We start from the raw sequence: 26,239 nt of genomic DNA on the forward strand, positions 1-26,239 counted from the left end.
ATTAATAAGTTGATGTTTGCTAGAACATGAGGGCTGACAAGTCAATCAGGGGCAGAGTAGGACGAGTCATGATGAGGAAAATATTGCTAAGTGACAAACTATACCAAACTCATGTGACAATGAGCAAACACTATGGATACAATCAATCTCAAAATAACCAATGGAAATTCATCCAGTGAGGAACCACATGTCAGGAGAGTTGAAGCACCAGAGCCTCATCTGCCTTTGCAGTGATGACTTTACATCAGGTACTGTCACTAACTGAACAGGCATCATCTGTCGTTTCTGCTCTTTGGAGGCTCGCTGATTATTTATCACTGTGCATGTATCACTTCTGGCACCATTAGCAGCAGTGAGAGTCTGCCAACTTACAAAGTGTGCAAAAACATACAAGACAGACTTCTGACGTACTGAATATCGGCTTGGCTGTCGGAGTGTGATACCACATTAATACAACAGTTACACATAAGGCAGAAACACACTTCCTTTACACAGATAACTTGCTACTTCAGATGTGTCACTGCCGTCACAGTTCTTTGTGTCCCTCACGTTGGTGTCGTTGTTAATGCACATGTTAGTGCACATTGCAATGTTGCACACATTCACACGTCCTCGAAGGTATCATTATCTTCCAAGTTATGCTGCTTTCACTGGTTGTACATGAGCTGTACTGCATGACACTGCCCCCACAGGTCGTCAGTAATATTGCTGTGTAAGCTCATTTGAAACAAACCACATTACCCACGTAATGAGCACAGAAGACCGAAGGCTCCACCCATGTCTGACAGCGTCTGGGGCTTAACACTATTCAATTCAAGCAATAGTTTCTTCTAAATCATCAACAAAAGCAGTGCTGCTACTAGGCAAATGTGTTTCTCTGCACAGTGCTTATTTCATTTGGTTACTTTATTTAAATTTTTTTACATCGCCGTTGGTCCTGCTCTTTGGAATACTCAAATTTTTATGTACATTTCTGCTTCCTGTGCAATCATGGAACATAAATAATCTTGTCTAATACTGGTAAGTGAGGAAGCCACAGTGTTATTGGTGTCAATAACAACATGAGAAACAGCTGTGACATATAATATGTGCACTGTGATTTCTCTTCCAATCCGATTAGTTTCTTCAGAACAAGCAGTTTTACAATATATAATTGACATTGCTGGTTCAGTGCGATAACTCACTATAAATGAGAGTTTGTTAGCATTCAAGACACACTGAGAACAAAAGATGTCATTATCTCATGTTTGTCATGTTCCTTATGTTGCATGATCTATCTGATGTGTCTGTCTTTTCTTTCTATGTCCTCATTTATTTTGCCAACAGGTGTCTTTTCATTTTCTCCCATTCAATTTCCCATGTAGCAATCCTTTACCATTCTCTCTCTATCTGCCATCCTTGATTTACGCGTCCTATATCCTATAGTTTCCCCTGTCCATTGGATATGTCATCCAGGAACTGATTAGTTTCAGTTTTGTTGCGTTTACTCTCGGCATTAGTTATATCTTAGTCTTCTGGACCCCCAAGACTGAGCTGGAATAATCTCCAATTACTTTACTAAGTCACATTTTATTAATGTAAACTTGCTGCAGTGCCCCGGGAAACACTGTCTTCAATGTACAAACACTGTAGTGAAGCAAGTTGGATTGTTGTTATGGTGGCTGTCGCCTATAAAACTACCAAGTCCCAGGAGAATGTGGACTGGGAGTCATGACACTCAACATCATGGTCATTGTCCATCTACTCGCACATGTGCAGAAGAACTCTGGTAAGTGGCAGCATTTCAGAAAAGTTGTGTGGAAGCATTTTCAAAAAGTTCCACCAGTTGTGTCTCAATGGCTTCACGCGCACACAAAACATTTTGCATTTACACTTGAAAACGTTCTGTAAACGGGGTATAAAAGGATATTTTATACAATACTCATCATCCTTTATTGTACACCAACTGAAATGGTTAAAAAAAAAATTCTTTTTGAAATATTTGTGAGTGATACAGTCAGATGTGGACACATTTTTACAATGCAGAGCTTCACTGTCCAAAGACCAAATGTGTTATTTTCAGGTCAAAGCATTGATGAGGTGCACCGGTTCACAGGAAGAGGGTGATGGAGCCAAAACTTAACAGGCTTCAACCCAGTGAGACGATCAGAAGAACACTGGTGCTGTAGTTTATGACAAGCTGAGGCCAAAGTGCATTAAATGACCACAGAGTCTTGTTATGGAATAAGGTGCCACCTTATGAGGTGAGATACAGGTTCCGGAACTCCGGCGTCGGGGAACCGGAGCTCTGGAGCTGGCCAGTGTGTGCGGACACGCGGCGGCCCGCGCAACGGAGCACCGGTAACCGACGTGACATGACGCAGTGAGCGGACTTGGTAGAGCACCGGAGCTGCTCCCAAGTAGCGTCTGCTCCCAAGTCCCGGTCTCGGTCCCTGCCTCGCTTCTGCTCTTTTGTAGGCCAACGCCGCAAAAAAACCCCACAAAAAACCACCAGTGCAAAGCTGAATATGTTAACAACAGAAGATTCATACGGTTAAAATATTGAGGGTGTGCAGTAAATCACTGACCAATCAGCAAATGGCTCCTCAAAATCAGACCCGTTTAATTGTCCTGAGTACCCCAACGAAAGGGCGACGGAAAAGCGTCAACTATTGGAGCGGTTATTTCGGCACCATCAACAATTCTTGCCGTGGAAACCCGAATGTACCGGACCATACCATTCCATTCCTGCACTTTTAGTGTGATGGAAACGGGGCTTAAGTGTCAGCAGCCCAATAGAAGGTGGAGGGAGAGCTGCAGAACAACATGAAGCTTCTCTGCTGCTCGCCACCGAGGAACTTCAGCAAACTGCAGTGCTGGTCTGAGAAGGAGAAAGCTGCAAGAAGAGAAGAGCTCCACTGCAGGATGGCTCAATGGCCCAAAAACAAGAGGAGATGCTGGCTGCACAGACTCTTCCATTGCTGTGGCAGCAAATGAGCAGCAACTCTACAGTAGAGGAGGTCTTACTTTGAGAGAACCTCCACATTACACACTGTCCTCAAGGTTATTCCAATCAAACATGTGTTCATTAATTCTTTAATCACATTTCGATTTGTCATCAAAACACAAGATAATCCAACTTTCCTTCAGTCTGGAAACTAAAGCAGCAAATTTTCACTTCACCTAAAATTGTCGAAAAGTGATATTTGTCTTGTGTTAGGTTCATGCCTATCCATAAATAAACAACAAAAAAGAATTGATACACTGAATGTTATATAAGCAATTCATATTTCTCTAAAAGAACAACAGATTTAATATTTATGCGGACTGAGAAACATTGCACCGCAAAGAAATATTCTGGAAGAGTTGAGTTTTATACATTTCAGGCAGAAATGTTGCTGTTTTAGTGCATCGACTGCAACTGCGGCTGCAAAAGGAGAGGGTTGTAATTTGCCTTCATCTGACATGCTGTGGACATCTACGACCTGTAATTAAAAATCCTCCACGCATGAATGAAACGTTTCCCTTCGTTTGTCCTGGTAAGAATGTAGTCGTCATGCCGATGACTGTGCATCAAAAAAACGTCTCATAAAGGGCTGTGAGTCAGATCAACGACCTGAACAAGAGGCGACCAGCGAAAATCCATTCCTGGGATGCGATATTGTGAGATTTTCTTCTTCTTTTTTTCTTCTTCACCTTCACTCAATATTTATTTCACTTGTAAAAGCAACAACACTTGACTTTTACAGGCGCAGCCTGTCCTGCATTTAAAAAAACGTGTTGTCAACCTAGGAATAAGTTACTGGTGAGCTTTTGAACATTTTCAAACCTGTTACTGAATCCTAGCAACCCAGCATCATGGATGTATCGATACCACTTTACGAGTACTAACCATTAGCTACTAGCCGATGCCGAGTACTGATACAAATAGTTAATGGATGTCATAAAGTCTATATGACTGCGTCTACAGTAAAACTCGACTCAACGTTATTTATTTAGCACCAAATACAACACAGTCAAATAGGGCAGTGCATAGTGTTTATCTACACACCGTGCTATGTGTACTTGCAGACCGAGCTCACCGTTAATGAGTGTATCAGCCTTTTAGTCATGTATAGCATGTTGCATCGCTGGTGTGTGAGCCCCAAAACCATTGAGCACGGCGGTCTCAAACCGCAGGGAGGGGCAGTGCTCCTCCCCCTGACCTGCACAAATATGGACATGGTCCAGGAGTTTAGACCTGCCAGTTTCTGGCTTTTGTTTTTTTGTTTTGTTTTTTTTTTTTTTTATAGGAAATTGAATCAGCATATGGTGATGTGCTGTATTTTACTGAGGTGCGCTGGCTGAGCGGAGGAAATATCCTCAGGAGAGTTTTTGAGTTTCTTAGTGGCCATCACACGGGAGCTGAACATCCTTAACCTGAAGCTGCAGGGCCCTGTTCAGCTCATCACAGCAGCTTACGACAGTGTAAAAGCTGAAACAGTGAAAAACTCAGATTGCTGCAAAAAAATATCCGATTCGATACTTGCAGATCTCTTGTGGAGGAGGGTGCAGCAATCAGCGGTGATGGATATGCTTCACAGCCGACTGCAGGAATTTGACGTGCGTTTTGCTGACTGTAAGGCACATTGTGACACTTCTCAGCTGATGTGGAGTGTCCCCCAGTGGGTTGCAAAACGTATTGACTTACAGTGCAACGGTGAACTGAAAAGTAAATTCAGAGATGGAAAAGCAGACACGACTGAAGAATGTCTGAGAGAATTAGCGCCATCCTTCCCAGAGCTGTCCAAAGTTTTCAGTCGGGTAGTGTGTCTTTTTGGGAGCACATATCTGTGTGAGAAACTTTTCTCCACTACGAACTTTAATAAGAGCAAGTACAGGTCCAGGCTTAGTGATGACCATGCTGAACTTGTACTCAGGGTTTCGACTGGGGCTTCCATAAGGCCAAGTGTAGCTCATCTGTGTGAGCAGAAGCACTCCGTAGTTTCAGGCAAGAAATAGAACACAGGTACAAAGGATTTCATTGCTCGATTGTTGATTGCAAGGTTACAGTATGGAAGATAAGTCAAAGTATCTGAAAATGATTTTGCTGTCTTAAAAAAAACCTGTTAAAACTGTTAAAAAGTTGTATAATTGTAAGATTTGTCCAGTTCAGTATGTTATGTTGTATGTGCAGAGGTACAAATGTTTTGAAAAGTTGCATTTCTGAGTTTGATCGCAAGGTTTCAGTAAAGTATTTAAGATAATAATTCAAAGTAAGGGAAAGTTATTTTGCTGTGTTCATTTTTTAAATTTTTTTTTTACTTTTAAAAAGGGACATAATTGTATTTTTTTTTGTTCAGTTTGTTATTTTGTATGGGATTGGAAAAGAAGTAAGATTTTGGACACTTTGCACTTTATTTGCCATATTTAAATGTTGAAGTGTAAGTTGCTTTCACCTCTTGATATTTTGGCAGAACATAATCTACAGTCTGTCTTACTTCTGTCATTCTCATTAATATTGAATAATAATTATTACAAAAAATTTGCATCATGTGTTCGGCATTTGAGGGCACGTCTCGTAAAATTGTTTTATTAAACATGCTCTTTAAAATCCACCAAATGAGCTGAAAAACGACATTTAACATATCAAGGTCTCCCTCCGCAGAAGTGAGTCACGTCACAGTGGGAGGTGTGACAGTCATTTATTTACATGTAGGTCAGTTGTAATTTGTCACTCTGCTCCCTTTCAGGAAAGAAACATTGAGGCAGACGTAGACAAAAACACAGCAAACTAAATGTAAACACATGAAAACGTCAGAGCAGGTTCCCCAAAGCTTCATTCCTCATTCAGACAGCTATTTTGCGATACTTTACTTTCGCATTGAGTGCTTGTAATTTGACCCACAGGCTCACAGATCTAATCAATTGTTTCAGAAACACTAGAAATGGAAAATATCAAAGTGCGTGAGCGCCATAAAGGGTAAAAGAGAAGGGAAACAGAACTGACTAAACATCACTTCCTTCTGTGTTATTGGCCGTTCCGGCGTGCAATGTCTCCACATACTGCCATTCAGTAGGTAAACGGGACAATCAGAGCAGTTACCCACAGTCACTCCGACAGAAAATGTGCAGTGTGCATTTCTGAACGGCGCGCTGCCAGCCGTTTACCATTTGTCCTCGGTGCCATTTGCACGACAGAGCAGTTGCTGTGACTTTGTAGTCTGTGCCAACAGATATGACACAATTACCAGCGTTTGGCTCGGCGGGGCGATTGATAATGTGGAGAGAGCTCTGCAGGGGCGGCATCGCTGGGAAACAGATGGGCTGTGCGCCCCCGTCTGCACCTTTAGCGTGACTCCAAATGGGGGGAGAGCATCTGAGATGTGCGTTCACGCCACTGAGGGCAGGTGTGTCTGCAGGGTGGAGATAAAGAAGCAGTTTCCAGGAAACTTCTAGAATGGGAAATTCTGTCATCTGAAAGCGCACCGCATTATTCCAACTGTGAATAGAGAGAGAGAGAAAAAAAAAAAAAAAACCTGTTTCACTGTTGGTGTCATTAGTTTTATCTGCTTAAGGCAATTGGGAGTCCCTTAACTGAACAGCTTCATGCATTAAACTCCTCTCTATGAGTTCAAGCCTGACAAAGTCCTTGTCATGAATAATAAATAAGGCCACGTTTACACCACAATGCTGTTTGTATGACAGCATCGTGTTTGTGTTTTCATTTCAGAAAGGTTTCATCTTTGCACTTTGAAAACGATGTCCGTTCACACAGAAACGACGGAAACATTGAAAACGATGACGTTTCCATGTTGCACCACTAGTGGGTGCTGTTTGTTGTTTTCCTAATGAAACCACAACATAAACAATAGTGAGTACACGGACAGACAAGCAATTTGGATTGTTGCTACGGTGGCTCTCAACTAGAAAACTACCAACTCCCGTGTGATTATGGACTGGGAGCAATGACACTCTGGAGGAAAACATTGTTGTTATTGTCCATCGACACCAGACATGTGGAGAAGATGTCGGGGGCCTTATTCACTTGTCTGAGGCCTTGATGTCACGGCTGACAATGACAAGGATCTTTGTGGAGTGTTGGATACCAAATATACAGTGTGAGCTGTGTGATCAGTGAAAGAGAAACACTCACTAAAATGAACCATTCTTTCAAATGAGCACTAATTAGCTTCTCGTTTCTAATATACATAACCTGAGCAAGAAAGAAAATTGGAGAAGAAATAACAGAAGGAACAAACAGAAAAACAGCGAAACAAAAGGAAAAAGGCAGACGAGGGTGAACCAGCTCGGTTTTTATGTGAAGAGCAGCAGTTGTTATTTACTCCTCAATGGTCCCTGGTGATTTGTGAAAATGAGGAAGCCCAGGTGCCTGTCAACAGGCCAGACTTTGATCAATGGGCCTTTGGGTAGCAATCACATCCTCTGTTGTCTCTATAGTGAGCTGTTGTTGCTTTTTGTATTTGAATCTCATGTTTATTAAAGCAGCAAAACGAGGTCCTGCCTCCTCCTTTCTTCCGACGCAGCAGGGTTTTCTGTCGGTGTCGACACACTGCTATCTGTCTGTAATAAGTAGAAATAAACGCCTCGTGCCGCCTTTTAGGAGGTTTGCTGCAGCGCGGACAGAAATAGTCTCGTGTGAAGCTCTAGATCCACACAGCTGACATGTGGTACTCTACCTGGATAAACTCGGCAAGCACAGCACCTTAATATTTCATCAAGGCACCGAGGGAATCAAACTGCAGCGCTTAATGAATTGTTCTTTTTTACAAGGACTGATCAAGCCCGTGGAGTTAACGTGTGCATTCACACCACTTGTGTTGAGGTTTCTTCTATTGGCATGAATTAAAGTAGCGCAGTGTTCTTATTCTCAATGTGACAAATGTGTGCATACTTGTTTTTTTAATCAAATTATATATATACCACAATCACAGCTATTTTAAGCAAATCCTCACAACAGTGAAAACAAACTGTACATGACAATGGATTTGACTGATTCAGGGCAGAGGTTAACATTTTGTGGGATTAAATTTGAGTGATAAGTGAAGTAGTAGATTTAGATGAAGATTTAAGTGGTAACTTCTCAAGAAAAACTTCAAGAGCAGAAGAGTAAAATATTCTTAAGATAATTCTTGAGGATATCGAGGGGTTTAAATGACATTGATCTGTTTTGTTTGTTTCTTTCAGAGTTTCTCAGGCAGAAATGTTAAGTATTGTGCCTTTATAAAGATGCATAAAAGTCTGCTTTTGGATTTTATGCAAGGATTAAATCAAATATACTTCAAAACAGGTCCAGCAAAAGAAGCATATCTACAAGGTAAGATTTATTATGTTTTAATTCAGTTTACTTCAACAACATCCCTCATATCAAAACATCATGAATATTATGACGTCAATGATAATGTCACAATTATATTCAGATAGTGGAAATCTGTCTTTTTTTTTTATGTAAGCACGAAGCAGATCCTGTCTTTTTTAATGCCTTGAAAATATGGTGGCAAATGAAGGGCAGACTTTATGTATAATCAACAAAATAAAGCCACTCATTACAGATTGGTCACATGACATGCCTTTATGAGATATGATGAGCATACAATGTTAACATTTCACTCAGCTGTTATAACATGTTACATGAGATTTTATTCTTTTTATTAATTTAACGACTGGCTACGTTTGGATGAAGCTCACCGGAGCTTTGTTATATTTCTCACTTGAAACAGTAGAGATACCTGAACCCTTGATTCTCCAGAAATGATCGGGGAAACACATCCCAGACCTTCGATACCACTCATGGAGAAATGCTCTTTTAAAGATTACTTTTAGGGCATTTCTGCTTTATTATACCGTTCAGCGTGGAAAGAAGTAGAAAAACGGGCAAGCGGGGAATGCAACAAAGCAACAAAAGAATCCTGGTCAATTTTCAAACCTATTATAACCGAGCCACCATAGCAGCCCATGAGCTGCTATTTCAGACTCTATTTTATACCCTTTTATCTTCGCCTGTGAACTCCAGGAAAAGTAAATTCAGCTCTCCCCCGACCCTCAGTCGCTTCAAACATTTTTCTCATTTTTGAATCGAGTAACAGAAAAATGTCAGTAAAACCTAAAGCTGGCAAAGGTGCCAAACATAAGGCCCATGGGCTAAAAAAAAACCTGCCCGAAAGAGGCTCCAAACCACCAAGCGAATTCTGAACATTTTCAAATAAAACATTGATTTTTAAACACATTTCTTAAGCGTAGTGGATACAACACAACACTGAGACTCAAGCTGAGATATTGGTGATGCTGATATATGATATATGATATATATGATATATTGCCCCTGAACTAAAATGTGTTTGACAGCCTGCTGTCGGGGCTTTAGATGGAAAATCAAACATCCATTGTAATCTTATAGTGATTCAAATATATTAATAGAATAACTTTTGTCACTATAACCAGTAGTGTGGACGTAGGGAGAGTACTGAGCCATTGCATCCATACAAACAATTCAACATATATAATATGGAAGAATAGTGGCTTGTATTTTAAAAGAGGAGAGGCCCTAAAATCAAACCCTGAGGGACTCCATGCAAATGTCATCATTGGTTTTTGATGATTATTACAGTTGTCTTGTTCCCATTCTGCACCAACTTTGTTGAATGTACATGTGCCAATGGATTTGTTGTTATAAACTTGAGTAATATTCAGGTGCAACAGAAATCCATAGCTTACATTACCAAGCAGAGAGATTGTATCACAGCAGTGCTTTGTTATCTTGCTCGTTTGTGTGCTTTCATGAATAGGATACTTTGGGGCTGTTTATACGACTTCATATGAATACGAAAAAAATGTAGTCTACTGTTTGTTTACAACAACAACGATGCCGAAGTTGATGGACAATAAGAACAATGTTTTCCTCCAGAGTGTCATGACTCCAAGTACATATTCTCCTGGGACTGGGTAGTTTTAGAGTTGACAGTCACTGTAATAAAAATGCAACTTTGTCGTCTGTCCATACGAATGTCCGTGTTCTTCCATTGTTAATGTTTATAGCGTCTTGTTCTGTGGGTGTGGTTTCATGACAGAAAATGTCATTTTCAAAATCCTTAATGTGTAAGTGCCCCCTGTGCTCACCTGGTTTGTCTAACTTTTTGCTGGAATCACACTTGTAATAATTCAAAATAATGGGTACAGCCACTCTAAAACCTATATATCGTATAATTGTTTAACTTCAATCATTCCTGTCAACTTACAAAAACAAACTTCAATGTGTTGAAATGGTCCTTCATCACAAAGAAGGCGGCTTCAGCAAGATTTGACAACTCACAAAATTGTATCTCGTCTGTATGAATTGAACTGCACGGAACAAAGCAGGAACCTCAGCTTCATCCAATAATGATGACTTATGGAATGGAAATGGTCGCTTTAATTCCATGAAGAAGACACATGACTTCAATATAACTGAGTGGATTGATGTCGACTCAACACAGTCACGCACATTTGCACACACTGAAGTGGACGTGGTTCCGCGCCAAGTAGTTTTTTTGGACTGATTTGTTTTGTGCTCTTTCAGCAGGACTGCTTTATCATCACAGAGGACGGACGGGAAGAAAAAAATAAATAAATCAGCAACGTGCAAATTGAAAATACTTGGCTTCAATCCATCTGCGTGTTAGGTGCCCTCTTTTCTCTGTTAGACATGGTCGGTATATATATATATATATATATATATATATATATCTGATCTAGTAAACCTGAAAAGAAACTGAAAAAAGAGTTGGGCTGATTCATTCTAACTGTCAGACCTAAGCTGAATCATTTTAATTATAACTTTACCAAATGTTTTGAATTGAATTAAAAAGGAATAGCAATAGACACGCAGATGTGTTTGACAGAATTTAAGCAGTGTGCAGTTGCCTCTCCGGTTACGTTCCTTTATTGACATCACAGTAGGCATGACCTTTTTCCCCTCGGCTTTAATTAAATTAAAGTGAAGCAGGCAGATGTCAACAAAAGGGCAGCAGGCACAGCTGACCTTTCTTCTCTTTCAGACTGCACTGAGTGGGCCGAGGTGCAGCAGAAGTCATTCTGGCAGTGAAGACAGTGAGTCCTGCATTTAGAAAAGCTCCATACAATCCCACTGTGGTCCACTCTTTATTCATGCCTTCCTGTAGCAGAGCAGCGCTTGTCTAAACATGGTAACAAAGCTCCCTGTGGGAACGGGAGGCAGCAGGAGAGCAAAATGATAAAGTAACATTTACCCAGCTGAGCTTTCATCTTCTCTGAGATTGAAGGCCGAGGGAGTGACATCTTGGCGGTGTGATGATTATAGAAGCCGAGGAACGATGTAAGTCATCCATCAACGTCGGACCAGCCAGACAAGAAGCAGTGTGCGGACACGAGGTGCGAAACGGTCGGCTGCAGGGTGATGATGCCTGGACACCAATAAAGGGGACTCTTCCCCAGTGAACACCGAGAGACTCGGTTTCTTCTGCCCCGACAGCTGCGAGTGAGCCAGTTTGACTCATTTCATCTTATCTTAAATGATGTTTAATTTGCATGAGCAACTCATTGTCATCGTTCACACAATGGATGATTGGCTTAAAAACTGCTTTCTCTCTTTAGCTTTAAGCAGTGTAACAATTATTCACTTAGGCTTCATTTACACAACAGCGTTTCAAGGGAAAACACAACGTTTGGCATTTTCAGTCAGAAAGTTCGAGTTGGTTGTATCAGTATCAGATCAGTGGCCCATTTGTGCATGCAAGACGGTAAATCCACTTCGACAAACTGCTTGAAATGCCTTGCCAAAGACGTTTCAGGGATTATTAGTCATTCTGCATTGCTAATGGGTTAATTGGGTTAAAATTTTAATCAGATTAATCATGGTGATAGATTAATCCACGTTAAACGATGTCAATTTTGACAGCCCTACCTTTTTTTGATAGTTGGCAACAAGATATTACAAAGTGATTGAATAACATCATCCTTAATCTTACAACCAAGTGAAGTTGCAAGATTCAATTAATGAGGTCAAAGGTCAAGCCTCTTTATTGAATAAAAATTGCTGAAATTAGGTGACAAGTTAAACATGCTATGCTTCAAAGTCAAAAAGAAAATCCGATAAAACGAAAAAAAGTCAACGTTAAGGTGTAAGTGAGCTCTCCCTCTACTGACTCCAGCTGATCTAATATGCGGCTGCTGGCTCATTACTGACACCAGAAGCTTTAAATGGCCTAGCACACTCTTATACATCCGACCCCCTGACCCGACATGAGCCCAACAGACCACTTAAAAAGAAGGAAGAAGCTCCGCCCGTCACTCAAAGATCACCATTTACCACCAAACGTACAGACACCTTTCAATCCTCCGTTTATTGACTCAGCGCAGCTTTAACCTTCAAATCATATTTGAAAATTTTAATTTAAAAAATCCTTCTGCAGATTTTATTATTTTACATATCTGAGGTATGAACTGTACAATGATGGTTTTATTCTTTTCAAGCACTTTGTAACACCGTTAAGAAAAGTGTCATATGAATAGAAAACAGAACAAAAGAAGCGCTTCATCTGAAACTGACCAAGTTGATTTGATGAACATAACATTCATGTTTACTTTTGCAGTGAACTCTGCACAGTTGGTGTAATGACATGTTTGGACGTACAGAGGATACACTCTATGTACGTCATGTAGATGGCGAGTACACGGACACTTGAATGGACAGACAACGAAATTGGATTATCATTCCGGGTGACCCTCAACGATAAAACTACCTGGTTGATCAGCCTCTAAGAGTCCATCCCTTCTCTTCCACAGAATACAATGAAAATGAAATGACTCTTTGTGATTATTGCAAACTTAGTAATTCATTTTATGCTTCATGTTGTGTCGTCGTCATCAATAAAGTTCCAGAACACGATATCCACCACTACCAAATCTGAGGTGTCAAAAACAATGGCATGCTGAATGTCTTCACGCATTAAAAGCGATGTCCTATAGTTACATTGTTCCAAGTAGTGGTTATGCACAGTGAAAAACATGGCATGGATCTACAGTATACTGATAATATGGATGCAGGTCAGCATTTTCACTCCATGAGAATCTGCAAATTCATTTTCTGCTCCATTTTTCCGTTGGTTGGACAACAGCAGCCACACTGTGAGGTGCTGCAGGAGGGCAACCTTGCAATTTGGGCTATTTTTGGTCACAAGACCGAGACAACAAACTCCTCTCAGTGTATTATATAAAATGATCATTTTGAGTAAAGATGTAATCATGCAATCTCACAATGCCTTTCCAGTAGCCTTGTACACAAGCCTGCTTCACATAACCATGAGGCTCAGCAATGTAAATGAGGATAATGTAGACAATAAAATACTGGTGACCTCCAACATCATTCACAGGCTCTGAGATCAAACTAGTTGGGTCAAAGACGAGTTTTCTAGTTGTTTAAAATTTGCAGCTCATAACGATCTATAAAAAAGGTGAAGAAAGTTCCGGAGGAGTCACTTTACTGTGAAACGCAGCTCCACTCAAGGAATGTATTTGCATTATGTGGCAAATCAATACGAGGTGTCATGAGCAGATATTAACAATGCTCAGACTTCTGTTTTTGTTATTGATAGAACAGTTTTACTATCCAATGGTCTACCGTATGAAAGGTTGAAGAGAATGCTCATACAGAGTTTGGTCGAGTTATAACACCACAAAAAATACATAGACTGCATAAAGCATGAAAAAAGAGGTCTGATTTGCAACCACTGAAATGTATTTTCTTTATTTCTTTAACTTGTAAAGAGCAAATGTGTGGCACAAATGTTTCTGAGGTCAAATTAGATCAGTTACGGTTGTTGCGGTGTTTGAGATCTTCCACTTCCTCAGTAGAAAGTCACGTGACGCTTTGGAGCTGCAGCGTTCAGCTTCCTACTGAAAACACGAGGCGGCACGATTCTGGATGAGCTGACACCATGAAGTATAAACCTGCACACAACCTGTTTAATGGAAGAGCCCGAGCCCGAGCCCGAGCCCGAGCCCGAGCCCGAGCCCGAGCACGAGCCCGAGCCCGAGCCCGAGCACGAGCCCGAGCCCGAGCCCGAGCCCGAGCCCGAGCCCGAGCACGAGCCCGAGCACGAGCTCGAGCACGAGCCCTCGCTCCCTACTACTTTCTAACAAGCTGGGTTTTTTGGTTGTTTCACTCTCTGAATGAAAAAAATATATATATTTTTGTTATTTCACTCAATATTTCCTCTACATTTAACAACAATTTATCTGCCAATAATCATGTTTTAACACTTGTAATTTAACACCAGCTTCAGTCTGTTGTTGCGGCTGTTCTTGAAGAAGATGACCATGTAAACAAGTTAAGGTTTGGTCATTAGTGATTCTTGGAGAAACAGTAATATTCCGAGGTTGGTAGTTCACTACCCCATCTCCCGTGTCTCCTGAAGTCAGAGAGCCTTTGAGAAAGACATTAAACCCCAGATTGTTCCCAATACAAGTCAGGCGTCTTGTATGGAAGCCATGAGCATTGGTGTGTGAGAATGAAGGGGTGAATATGAGGCTTCGTTTACACGACAATGTTTTCAGGTGAAAATGGAAAACTTTCGAGGTCTCACAGGACAGTGCTGCTCAGAGCAACTGAAAACACAAGTTTTTGAAAAGTGCTCCCAAGGTGTAACTTTTTGAAGACGCTCCCACGCTGTTTCCAAGGAAACGGGGGAAACACACACATTTTCTGAAATACTGCTACAGTGCATGCGCACCACATTCATAATGGATAGTTGTTCTGCACACGCTCATTAGATGGACAATAAGAACAATGTTCCCTCCAGGGTGTCATGACTCCCAGTCCAGATTCTTCTGGGACTTTGTAGTTTCATTGTTGACAGTCACTGTAATAACTATCCAACTTGGTTGTTGATATTAATAGGGTATTGTTCTCTTTTCTGCATTTCTTATGAAAACTTTAAACTTTTCTAGAGTGAAAACGCAAAGCTTTTCCCCTTGAAACGTGTAAATGGCCTGAATGTGGACCTAAATCAAAGTCAGGCCAAACTTTTCTTGATTTCTTAACCCACATTCAAAGTTATACCAGCATGAGTCTCAAATGGTGCTTTTCATTATGTGCACTGTGACTTCCAAAGCCCATTATTGTAGCCTGCACGCAGCAGCCTGAACAAAGCAAAGCCTTTTCTTACATATTTCCAGAGTAACAACAGCGGGTAACAAATCTCAGCTTTTTCTTCGAATACACAGAACCGTCATTACTGTACATTTGCGAACACGTCCCGTCAGGCATTATTTACAGGGGCCATTTTTTAATGATCTTGCATCGGACACTAACAATGCCACAAACAGCCGGGATTTCACTGATAATGTCAGCAGAGGTGTTCTGTGAGGGGTAATTAGCTCCTTGGAGATGTGTGAATGCATATCCTACAGGTGAGTCCCTGACTCACTGCAGCGGCTAAATACCCGGACCTCAGATTCCTCAGAGCTATTTTCCAGAGTGCCTTGACTTTCTGAGTGGGCGCACACACACACACACACACACACACACACACACACACACACACACACACACACACACACACACACACACACACACACACACACACACACACACACACACACACACACACACACACACACACACACACACACACACACACACACACACACACACACACACACACACACACACACACACACACACACACACACACACACACAGCGTGTGTCCGTGGGAGGTTGTCTGCAGCTGTGCTCTTTCCACCTCCTCCTCTCACCGTTTCTTGACCTCCTCTCCAGTCTACTGAGACAGAGCCTGACATTTGGCCCTGCAGGTAAAGCCAGGTGTCTTCTGGGAGAATCACTCTAAATCAACAGAGGCCGGGAGGCAAAAGCGTGCGTTATTTCGATCTTTGGCTTTCACAATCGACCCTGGATTCAAGTGTCCTTGCATTTAGAAGCTTAGCGGCCTTTTACTTATCTGAGTGTAACAACATGACAAGCTGCTAGCCTTCGCAACAAAGACAAAGTGAAGGGAAATTGGAGCAGCAGAAGGCTTTTTCAGCACTGAAATCGTGATTTAAGACTTTTCAATGCAGGCTATCTAAACATACGGCAGCAGCACAGAGGAACCAGCACAGAGTCCACTTTTTATATATAAAATAAGAATATAAAACACATCACACTGGGTATTAGAGCCTCTTCCACCCCCCAATCTCTTATTTTCAGCCCTTTCATAGGAACCAAACAATGCAGAGTTTTTGCACCATCTAATAGGAGCCTCTGTAATTGGCTGCTTGACAGACTGATCACTAAGAAGCTCAGGAGACGGAATTCTACCTTCTCTTGCCTCCTGTTGCCATGTCGCCACGACAAACAGAAATATGCACACTCCATAGATGCCATATGGATATACAGGACTGTCTCAGAAAATTAGAATATTGTGTTAAAGTCCTTTATTTTCCGTAATGCAACTAAAAACATGAAAATGTCATACATTCTGGAATCATTACACATCAACTGAAATATTGCAAGCCTTTTGTCGTTTTAATATTGCTGATTATGGCATACAGCTTAAGAAAACTCAAATATCCTATCTCAAAATATTAGAATATCATGAAAAAGTATACTAGCAGGCTATTTAACTAATCACTTGAATCGTCTAATTAACTCGAAACACCTGCAAGGGTTTCCCTGAGCCTTTAAAAACACTCAGCTTGGTTCAGTAAACTAAATCACAAGTATGGGGAAGACTGCTGACCTGACTGCTGTCCAGAGGACCATCATTGACACCCTCCATCAGGAGGGTAAGACACAAAAAGAAATTTCGAAAAGAGCAGGCTGTTCACAGCGTGCAGTTTCAAAGCACATTCACAAAAAGTCTGTTGGAAGGAGGAAATGTGGCAGGAAACGCTGCACAACCAAGAGAGAGGACCGCAGCCTTAACAGCATTGTGAAGAAGAGCCGCTTCCAGAATTTGGGGGAGCTTCAAAGACAGTGGACTGAAGCTGGAGTCCAGGTATCAAAAGCCACCGTTCACAGACGTGTCCGGGAAATGGGCTACAATAGCTGTATTCCCATGGTCAAGCCACTCCTGAACTCAAGACAACGGAAGAAGCGTCTGACTTGGGCTATGGAAAAGAAGCACTGGACAGTTGCAGAGTGGTCCAGAGTCCTGTTTTCAGACGAAAGCAAGTTTTGTATTTCATTTGGAAGTCAAGGCGCTAGAGTCTGGAGGAAGGCTGGAGAGGAGCACAATCCAAGTTGCTTGAAATCCAGTGTGAAGTTCCCACAGTCAGCAATGGTTTGGGGAGCCATGTCAGCTGCTGGTGTTGGTCCACTGTGTTTCATCAAGTCCAGAGTCAATGCAGCTGTGTACTGTACCAAGAGATCTTAGAGCACTACATGCTTCCATCTGTTGAAAAGCTCTATGGAGATGATGATTTCATTTTCCAGCATGATCTGGCACCTGCCCACAGTGCCAAAACCACCAGTAACTGGTGTACTGACCATGGCATTACTGTCCTCGATTGGCCTGCCAACTCCCCTGACCTGAACCCCACAGAGAATTTGTGGGGTATTGTGAAGAAGAAGCTGAAAGACACCAGACCCAATAATGCAAATGAGCTAAAGGCCGCTATTGAAGCATCCTGGGCCTCCATAACACCTCAGCAATGCCACAGGCTGATTGCTTCCATGCCACGCCGCATTGATGCAGTAATCCGTGCAAATGGGTTCCCAACCAAGTACTGAGTGCATTAATTGACATTTTCAAATGTTTGATTTTGTTTTGCTGTTATAAATCTTTTTTTTTTACTTGGTCTGAGGAAATATTCAAATTTTTTGAGATAGGATATTTGAGTTTTCTTAAGCTGTATGCCATAATCAGCAATATTAAAATAATAAAAGGCTTGCAATATTTCAGTTGATGTGTAATGAATCCAGAATGTATGACATTTTAGTTTTTTTAATTGCATTACAGAAAATAAAGACCTTTATCACAATATTCTAATTTTCTGAGACAGTCCTGTACTACAACCTGGATGTGCATGTGAGTCTCCACCTGATGTGGTACAACAAGCACAATGTTAGTCAAGCAGGAAACAGCATCTCTGGTTCTTGATACACCTTTTATCTTATTGTGAATAAAAAAAGTTAATAGAAAAAGTGACTCCCCGTCCATACTGACTTGGTAGTTTTACAGTTGAGAGTTTCCTGTAGCAACAATCCCACTTCTTCACCTGTCCTTACAAGTGTTTGTGTTCTCACCATTAATATTTATCTCGTAATGGCTAAATGTACAGATTACAAGGGTTGTACCTTGATGATGTCGATGGGTGAGAAATATGATGAAGATAAAATTCACAAAATATTGTGAGAAGTGTCGACACAGGAAACAAAACAGCAATGCTAACAACCCTACCTTACAGCAGGTATGACATTTTGAGTTTATACAGGTTTTTCTATTGATCATGATGGGTCAATGGCAATGAAATATCAACACTCGAATTTCAACCATTTCATTATGAAGAAAATAGTTTTCAGTTTATTTTCTGCTAATAATTTACCCTCAACATACACACATTGTAAAACCTTCAGTATTTTGGTCCTTTTCCATTCAATCCACCTCATATTATGCCAAAATGTTTGGATTCTTTGGTCAGAACCAACACAATGGACTTATTTTCTGGTAATTTCACCAATACAATATATATCAGAAACTCCAGATGAAGTCGGCGTCTCTGGGACCTGTGCAATCTTCTAACAATTGGTTTTTTAACAAGAGTTTGTGATTAGGATTTCAAACCACTTTTCAACAACACAATGACTGCAAGTGAAGACTTTGTAAAACATGTAAAAGGTGTTTTCATCACAGCACAACATATCCAATAAAAAGCTTTGCAATTTATCCGCACTTGAGAACTAATTTTTTTATTTTTTTATTTTTTTACAGGCCATATGGTGCACAGGAGAAGGAATAGCAGTTTGACTGAGCAGAGTCTCAAGTAGCTGTATGTTCCAAACGCTCTCCATCTGGGTTGTCACTTTTACACAATCTCTGAAAAATTTCCGGAAGGAAAGGTCCCGGCAGGTCAGAGACTCCCGTCGTCCTCGCAGCACCGGCAGTGGATGCTGAAGGCTAAACGTGATTCCTCCGGCGTGCGCCGCGCCATCAGTGAGAGATTGAATCAGAGCGAGGTCTGGTGTGGCTGCACTGTGACCCCGGATAGTTGTTTGGCACTTGTAATGTTCTGTATTAAATCCTGACCACCTGTTCTCTGCCCTCTCTGAACGAGCAGCACAACCAAGGAAGGATTTTTCTCCTCCACGTGAGTTTAAGAGCAATTGGACACAAATCCATCCTCACCTTTACAATTTACTCAGATGTTTTCAATCGTATGCATCCATTTATGCGTCACTGACTTAAACAACTTAAACCAAGCCAACTTTTTTTTTTAAATACTTCAATTCTGCATGGAAATGGTTTCCAAGGGTCTGACGGGAGACTTGGTGCCTCTCACCTTGTGTACACAGAAGGCTGCAGAACGTCACCGTTATAGTCTAACATTTTCCGAGGACACCTTCCTCCTGAGTCTTCTTCAAGGCCAAGACTCAGATCACAGTTATCTGCATTTGCGGAAAGGAGTGAAGATAATTCCTTAAGATTTAAACGTATTAAAAACCAAGAGGTCGAATTTGTAGACTCCCACAAATATCTTGGCAGCGTTTGACTCACAGCTTGAATTTGACGTAAACACTGAGCTGATTGCCAAATGGGTCAACAAAGAATTCATTTAATACAGAAGCGACATTTTCTTAATGTCTGTGACACATTTTTCAGAAATTTTGACCATTCATGGATCAAACACCAGACGACAGCAAGTTGTGAAAAAACAACAACACTGAAATATTGAACGGTAGAATATTCAAACGTTTAGAGAAGGCGACATTGAGTTCACCTGAAAATGTTACAGTGCATTGTAGGTTCATCCTGAAATTTCACTGGAAACTTTTTGGAGGAGTGTGTGAAATGAGAAATTAACAGTAACATAAAGTATACAGTATTCTTACTTTATTGACAATGATGCACCGTCTTGCAAGCTGGATGTGCAGCCTGAAATACACTAAAACCAAATATATCAAAGACGTTAGGAGATAACTGGGGAAGAAATAATCACGAAAAAAAAAGAGAAGAAAAACAAATAAGTTGAGTCTGTTTTGAGGTTTGTTTCCTTTAACCTAATTTTTCAGTTAAACCTCGAATGATTTGAACATTTGTTGAAGCGAGACAAGGTTACTATTCATCATAAATCACTCCTACTATATGCCTTGTGTACTCCCTTGAAGAACATTAGCAGCCTAAAAGGGGATATGTCAGATTTATATGTGTTGGTTTTATAGATGACACCCTGCTGATGGAATGCAGACATTTCCTCTCAATGGAGCCGCGGCTTGATGGAGCAAATCAAATCTTGCACAGAGGAAAAATGCTGGTTTTGTATTACAGGGAGAGCCAAGAACACGCGCCTGATATATAAAACAGGAGCCACAGACTCAACACTACCCACATTTACATTCACCTTAATCTCGTCCCACTTGGAAACACGATCAGGCGTCTCGTCCTGCAGCTCGGCTGCTTCCCGGGGCCTCCGATCAAATATCGGCAGTGTTATCACCACCTTTCAGGCCTGGCTGCGACTTATACACTCCACTGCTACATATTGAAAAGCATGTGAAAGTGTTTGGGAAAAGCAACTCCAGCCTGGTTAGATGCTGCTGAGCTCCGCTGATTTTACAATACAGCTTCAACATCTTGTCGGTCAAAAACATTTGAAAATGTATTTCTGAGATATTTTGACAGAGTTGCACCGACAACGATTAAATCACTAAAAACCGCTTCAATCTGAGCGAATCAAAGCAAAACTAAGCATTTATATAAACATTTATTAAAAATGAATGCATCAGTCAAACTTTAATCATGTTTAGCATGTAGCATCGCTGGTGTGTGAGCTCCAGAACTCTATAGCATGTAGCTCGTCTCGGATCGGGCTAACTCTGCTGGTCCAAATGTCTCTGCTGGTTTAGTTGCTGGTGTTGTACGAACTAGCTTTCACCTCCTCGTGATATTTTTTCAGAGCGTCATTTAAAGTCTGTCTTATTTTTGTCATTGTCATTCATTTTAAAGAATCTCCAAACCGTGGACATCACTCGTGCTCTCTTGTCTACCTACGACTGACATTGCTACGGGATCGCGTCACGCCATACTCGTGGCGTTGTAACAGGGATCTTTTACAAGTAGGAGTACCTCATGCAGTATTGGACCCTATACTGGTATCTGTATTGGTGTACCCCTAATATGTGCGGCAAAACATTCCTGACTCTCAGACTAGCATTACCCATGATCCATTGCTGGTTCACCACTTCTCCTTCCTTGGATCTCTGTGGATAGAAACTGACCACTCCAGGGAGGGAACACCCTGTAAACGCTATCATTTCAGAGAGTTGTTTAGTAATCACAATTTGCCATGCTTGTCTTTTTTTCCTGCATCTAACACCGATTTTGGGAGAAAAATAACCACTTGTTGCCTCATAAGAGACTTCAGGGTGAACTGGTGTTCGTCCTCAAGAGAGACACAGATGATTCAGAAGTCATCATGAGTTGTCGTGCAGAGAAATCTAAACACTGTGATCAGGTGAGTCTCTCAAAGACGAGCAGAAATAGAGCAATGTCAATTGACAACACTCCACTCCAGCCATGAAAGAAGTGATTGAGTCACATGTTGTTCAGACTGAAGGATCTCCATCATCCAGGTCATCAGATCCCTCCTCTTATCCAGAGAGCTTCATCCGTTTATAGTTTCAATATGTCAGACAAGGCCAGCTGCCCTCGGTTCCCCTATTGAAAATGGCTCTACATAGTTTTCCTTCTGGGAAAATTCACTTTTTAATTTCATTGAGCACAATAAACAAACTGAGCATTGCAAAGCAAAAAGCACAGTAAGTGGAAGAAGAGACTGTTTGGCAGTGATAGCAGGACTGTTTTATTGGATCAACTGGAGTAGAAGAAAGAAATGAAAAGAAAGGAACGTTGCAAACTTGTTCAGGGAAGAAATATATTGTTTATCACAGGTGGGGTCCGGAGAGAAAATCCACTCTCTGTGAAGGGAAACAGCCCCATCCCTCAGCAGATAGTGGTTTATAAAAAAAAAAAAAAAAAACCTAAAAACCTCCACAGTGTCCTGGACCGACCCGACTCACTCACTGAGGCTTTTAAAATCTACAAGCATCTTAAAGCTCCGTTAGCACGAGGGAGCTCTTAGAGAAACTACATATTTCTGAATTTGAAGACACTTTTGGAGGCTTTTGCAATATGATTGGATGTTAGTGAAACACTGCAACCCTTGTCTCTTGTGCGCGTACTCCCGTCAACCTGATTTCCCTTCACTGTCAATCAACCACAAACATAGAACCACAAACAAGAGCACCTTTCTATCTGTTGCCAATTAAAGCAACTGAAGCCATTTCAAGTCAGGTTTTCGTCATTTGCTACAACATAAAATGTCATGTAACCTGACACCGAGGCAGTGATGATAATTAATGTTGCAGAAAGGAAGGAAAGCTCAAAAGTCCCATTATCTGCGTGTCACAACACACCCATCAACAAAGAACATGGCATCAAACGTGAGAAATACCTTGAGTCCTCCGCACTCAGCTGCTGATCCTTGGTCCACTCCGGTGATGTAAATACCCAGAGCGTATTCAGCCCCTCCTCTGATCATCAGGCCCAGCGACCGGCCGTCATCCAAAACCAAGTTCACCTATTCAAAGAAAGACAAAGATAAATGAATGAGAAAACTGACGTGACACTTTAAGTGCTGTTTTTGTGTTGTTTTCCGTAACAAGTTACCAGATGTCCTCATGTTGTTGGCTGCATGCGAGGGGATGGGTGAGGAAGTGAAGTGGATCTGCTGTGATTCGGGATTTACCAGCAACAAGAGGAGCAACGCTGACGTGGTGAGTCAGAGTCGGTAATGATGAGGCCCAATATGCTCTGATGAGACGAACGGCTGCTTGAATTGGTCAATCAGCTCGGCTCATCACAGGCCTCATCTGTGTCATTTCCTCTGATAAGCAGCCTCAACAATATGTGACACAGTCTGAATTCAAATAAACTCTGGGTGCTGCAGAAATCAATTAATAGACTGGGACAGCTTTATGAAGTTTATCATGATTTATTTTAGAGTTGTAATGAGACTATTCTCTGAAATTCATACAAATACATTGTCTTTGACAAATGTCATCCTGTTATTGTGCTTTTAAAGCAAATAATTATGTTTATTTAGGTCATTTATCTTTAGTTTTGTGTTTATCCTGGAGTAACTCCTCAATCAGGTCAACATTTATGCAGCACAGAAGCACAAAAATCTAGCGAATCAGAGTGTTTCGTGAACGTCTGGCTAGAGCGAGGGTGCAAATGCAGGAAGACTATTAAAACGAAGCACAACCACATTTAGTATCAATTCTCAAAAATACTAAACACAATTGTTTAACTGATCTCAGAAAAAAAGATTTCACTAGAGATATCTGAGTAGCTTTGGTTGCTAGTTATCAAGGTGTACTAACTCTAAGAGCCTATCTTGGATTGACTAAATGTGCCAATTGTAGATTACAAGACTGACAGCTATTGGCTGAAGGCGAAAACCTATTCATTTTCCCCTCATTACAGTAAGGCATGTATATTTGTATAGCACAGTTTGCATTAAAGACATTCTTTGTGTTCTACTACACTGAAGAAAATCAAATACAAAAACATAGATGTGGTCAGATGTTAAAAGAAGGAAAATGAAGATAGAGAAAGAATGTAAGAATTTTAATTCAAATTCCAATCTACCATGTCAGTCGATTCTCATCAATAAACTTTTTTTTGTTACTTATTAACGGGGTCCCATTATGCAAAATGTACTTTCTAATGATTTTCCAACAGTAATTTATATCCCCATACCTGGATTGACGCCCCAGAAAGTGAAGAAAGTCATTCATCTCTCTCCCTGGTTTGTTTCATTTTTTAAAAAGTGTGTTGCTCCAATGAGCCAATCAGAAATCAAACCCTATACCGTGTCATCGGGGGTTCAGCCAATCCCAATCAAGATAGGCCCTCCCTTTGACCCTCCCACAATTAGACAGTTCTGCTCTGGCACATGGCACCACGAGAGAAAGGACTTTCTCCTCTCCCCAAGATGGGCATGTGTGGGCGGAGCCAGTCCAGCTCACACAGACACAGCAGATTCTGAATGCAGCTCCTATGATCCAATATTCAAATGGATGAAAATCAAGGAAAAGATGGATTTGGGGCAATAATAATTGAATACAACCTTTTTGGACCAACGGGACCATGTGAAAGTGTTGAAAAGCGGCTTACCCTCCAAAGAAAAATCTTCCTACGTCCAAAATAATGACTCACAAGGCCACATTTCAAATAGACGTATTCAACAAATGTTTTAATATCATTCTCCTGAAAGTACAACATCTGTTACAGTGCTTGTCACATCTACAAGAACAACAATGAAGACCGATAATCCATAGTTATCAGTGAGTAATGATGAAAATAAAATTTCACAACTCATCCTTACAAACACGTCAGCCCAAACTTTACAAATGACAACTTGAGTCATTTCCCAGCAGAGAGAGAGTTGCTGAGACAAATCATCACCATGGAGCGCTTCAATCAGCAGTTGAAACGACACTCCGCACACACGGTGAAAATGACCCGGACGGAACAAATCACCTCCGATTCCTCACTGCGCTCCCTCCATACCATTCCACACTGCAGTCCTGCAGCTTGCTTTCATTAAAGAGGGACTGCGGCACTGGCGGGACCCGGGAGCCGCTCTGATTTCAAAGAGCATAAATATAGGATTTCTGTTCAGGAAAACTGTAACAATGATGACAGACGACTGCTCCATGTGTACAGGAGCACAGCCATTGACATTAAGTACCCATCCACAGTGCCAGGCTCTGATGTATGACAGCGTTTGAAAGACTCGGGTGGTCCTATTTGCAGCGTGTGCTGGAGGCTGCGGGGTTTGATGAAGGGTTCATTTGTCTGATGAAAGTGCTTCGCTCGAACCCACTGGTGGGGCTTCTGCGTGGTATAATCTGCTTTTCTTTGTTTGTAGTCTCGAGGTCATCTCATCAGCGCTGTCCCTTAACTCCAAAGCTATTTGCTTTGGCCTTCCAGCCTTTCAGCCCTACGCAATTAAGTCATTGTCTAACGCTGAGGCCATTTCTTTTATAACACGCGGCGTTGCCTGCTAAGCACTTACAAATGTTTACTCATGAGCTCCTTTCATTGGAACAAAGACTTACCATGCACGCAGTCATGTGCTGAAGTACTGAAACGGTCTGATCATGAAGGTGGTTGTTGCGTTAATGAAGCATGAAGTTGATATTTGTTTATGAGTTGAATACATTTTTTTTTTTTTTAAACTGACAAACTGCATAGGAAGAGCTATGGACGACTACCACACCACATCGAATTGTGGGTTCAGATTAGTTTTAATAATCTGAATTTCATCTTATTAAAACTCTGACCTTTAGACTCCGCTGCTTACTTAGCAATTCAAGCGTCTGCTGTCATTATGGTCAGATCTGAAGAACTCTCCAGGGCCATCAGAAGAAAGATTGAGTCTGGAAGTGGACTTAAAGAGATCACATGATTTTAAATGGCTTATTACACCATGAATAGCCTCCTTCACAGACTCTCACAGCACAAATCCTTTGTTTCATGCTGAGCAGGAATTTTTGGTTTCCAAAGCTTTTCACAAAGTTTGGATCCATAGGCAAAACAAAAGAAAAATATAAATGTTTACCTCCAGACTTTTCCTCTGTGATGAAATGGAAAACATTCATTGCATTTCGGATGTACGTTTACACAACTACGGTGCTTTGGGTCGCTGAAAACACAACTTTTGAAATTGCATGAGCACCACGGCCGTAGTGAATAGTTATTTCTTCTTCTTCTTCTTCTTCTTCTTCTTCTTCTTCTTCTTCTTCTTCTTCTTCTTCTTCTTCTTCTTCTTCTTCTTCTTCTTCTTCTTCTTCTTCTTCTTCTTCTTCTTCTTCTTCTTCTTCTTCTTCTTCTTCTTCTTCTTCTTCTTCTTCTTCTTCTTCTTCTTCTTCTTCTTCTTCTTCTTCTTCTTCTTCTTCTTCTTCTTCTTCTTCTTCTTCTTCTTCTTCTTCTTCTTCTTCTTCTTCTTCTTCTTCTTCT

At 41.1% G+C, this 26,239-nt stretch overlaps 1 protein-coding gene across 1 annotated transcript in view; it reads right to left on the reverse strand.

Annotated features, from left to right (window-relative positions):
* whrna (whirlin a) overlaps positions 1–26,239 on the reverse strand; it is a gene marked incomplete at its 5' end in the record, with an annotated part of 229,962 nt that overhangs the window by 96,368 nt on the left and 107,355 nt on the right. Inside the window, one exon of the mRNA XM_080477670.1 lies at positions 22,665–22,790. Within this exon, the coding sequence (XP_080333796.1) occupies positions 22,665–22,790 (126 nt within the window). The remainder of the gene's footprint in view (positions 1–22,664; positions 22,791–26,239) is intronic.

This window comes from Lipophrys pholis (assembly GCF_963383615.2).
Source record: "Lipophrys pholis genome assembly, chromosome: 12".
Lineage (NCBI taxonomy): Eukaryota > Metazoa > Chordata > Actinopteri > Blenniiformes > Blenniidae > Lipophrys > Lipophrys pholis.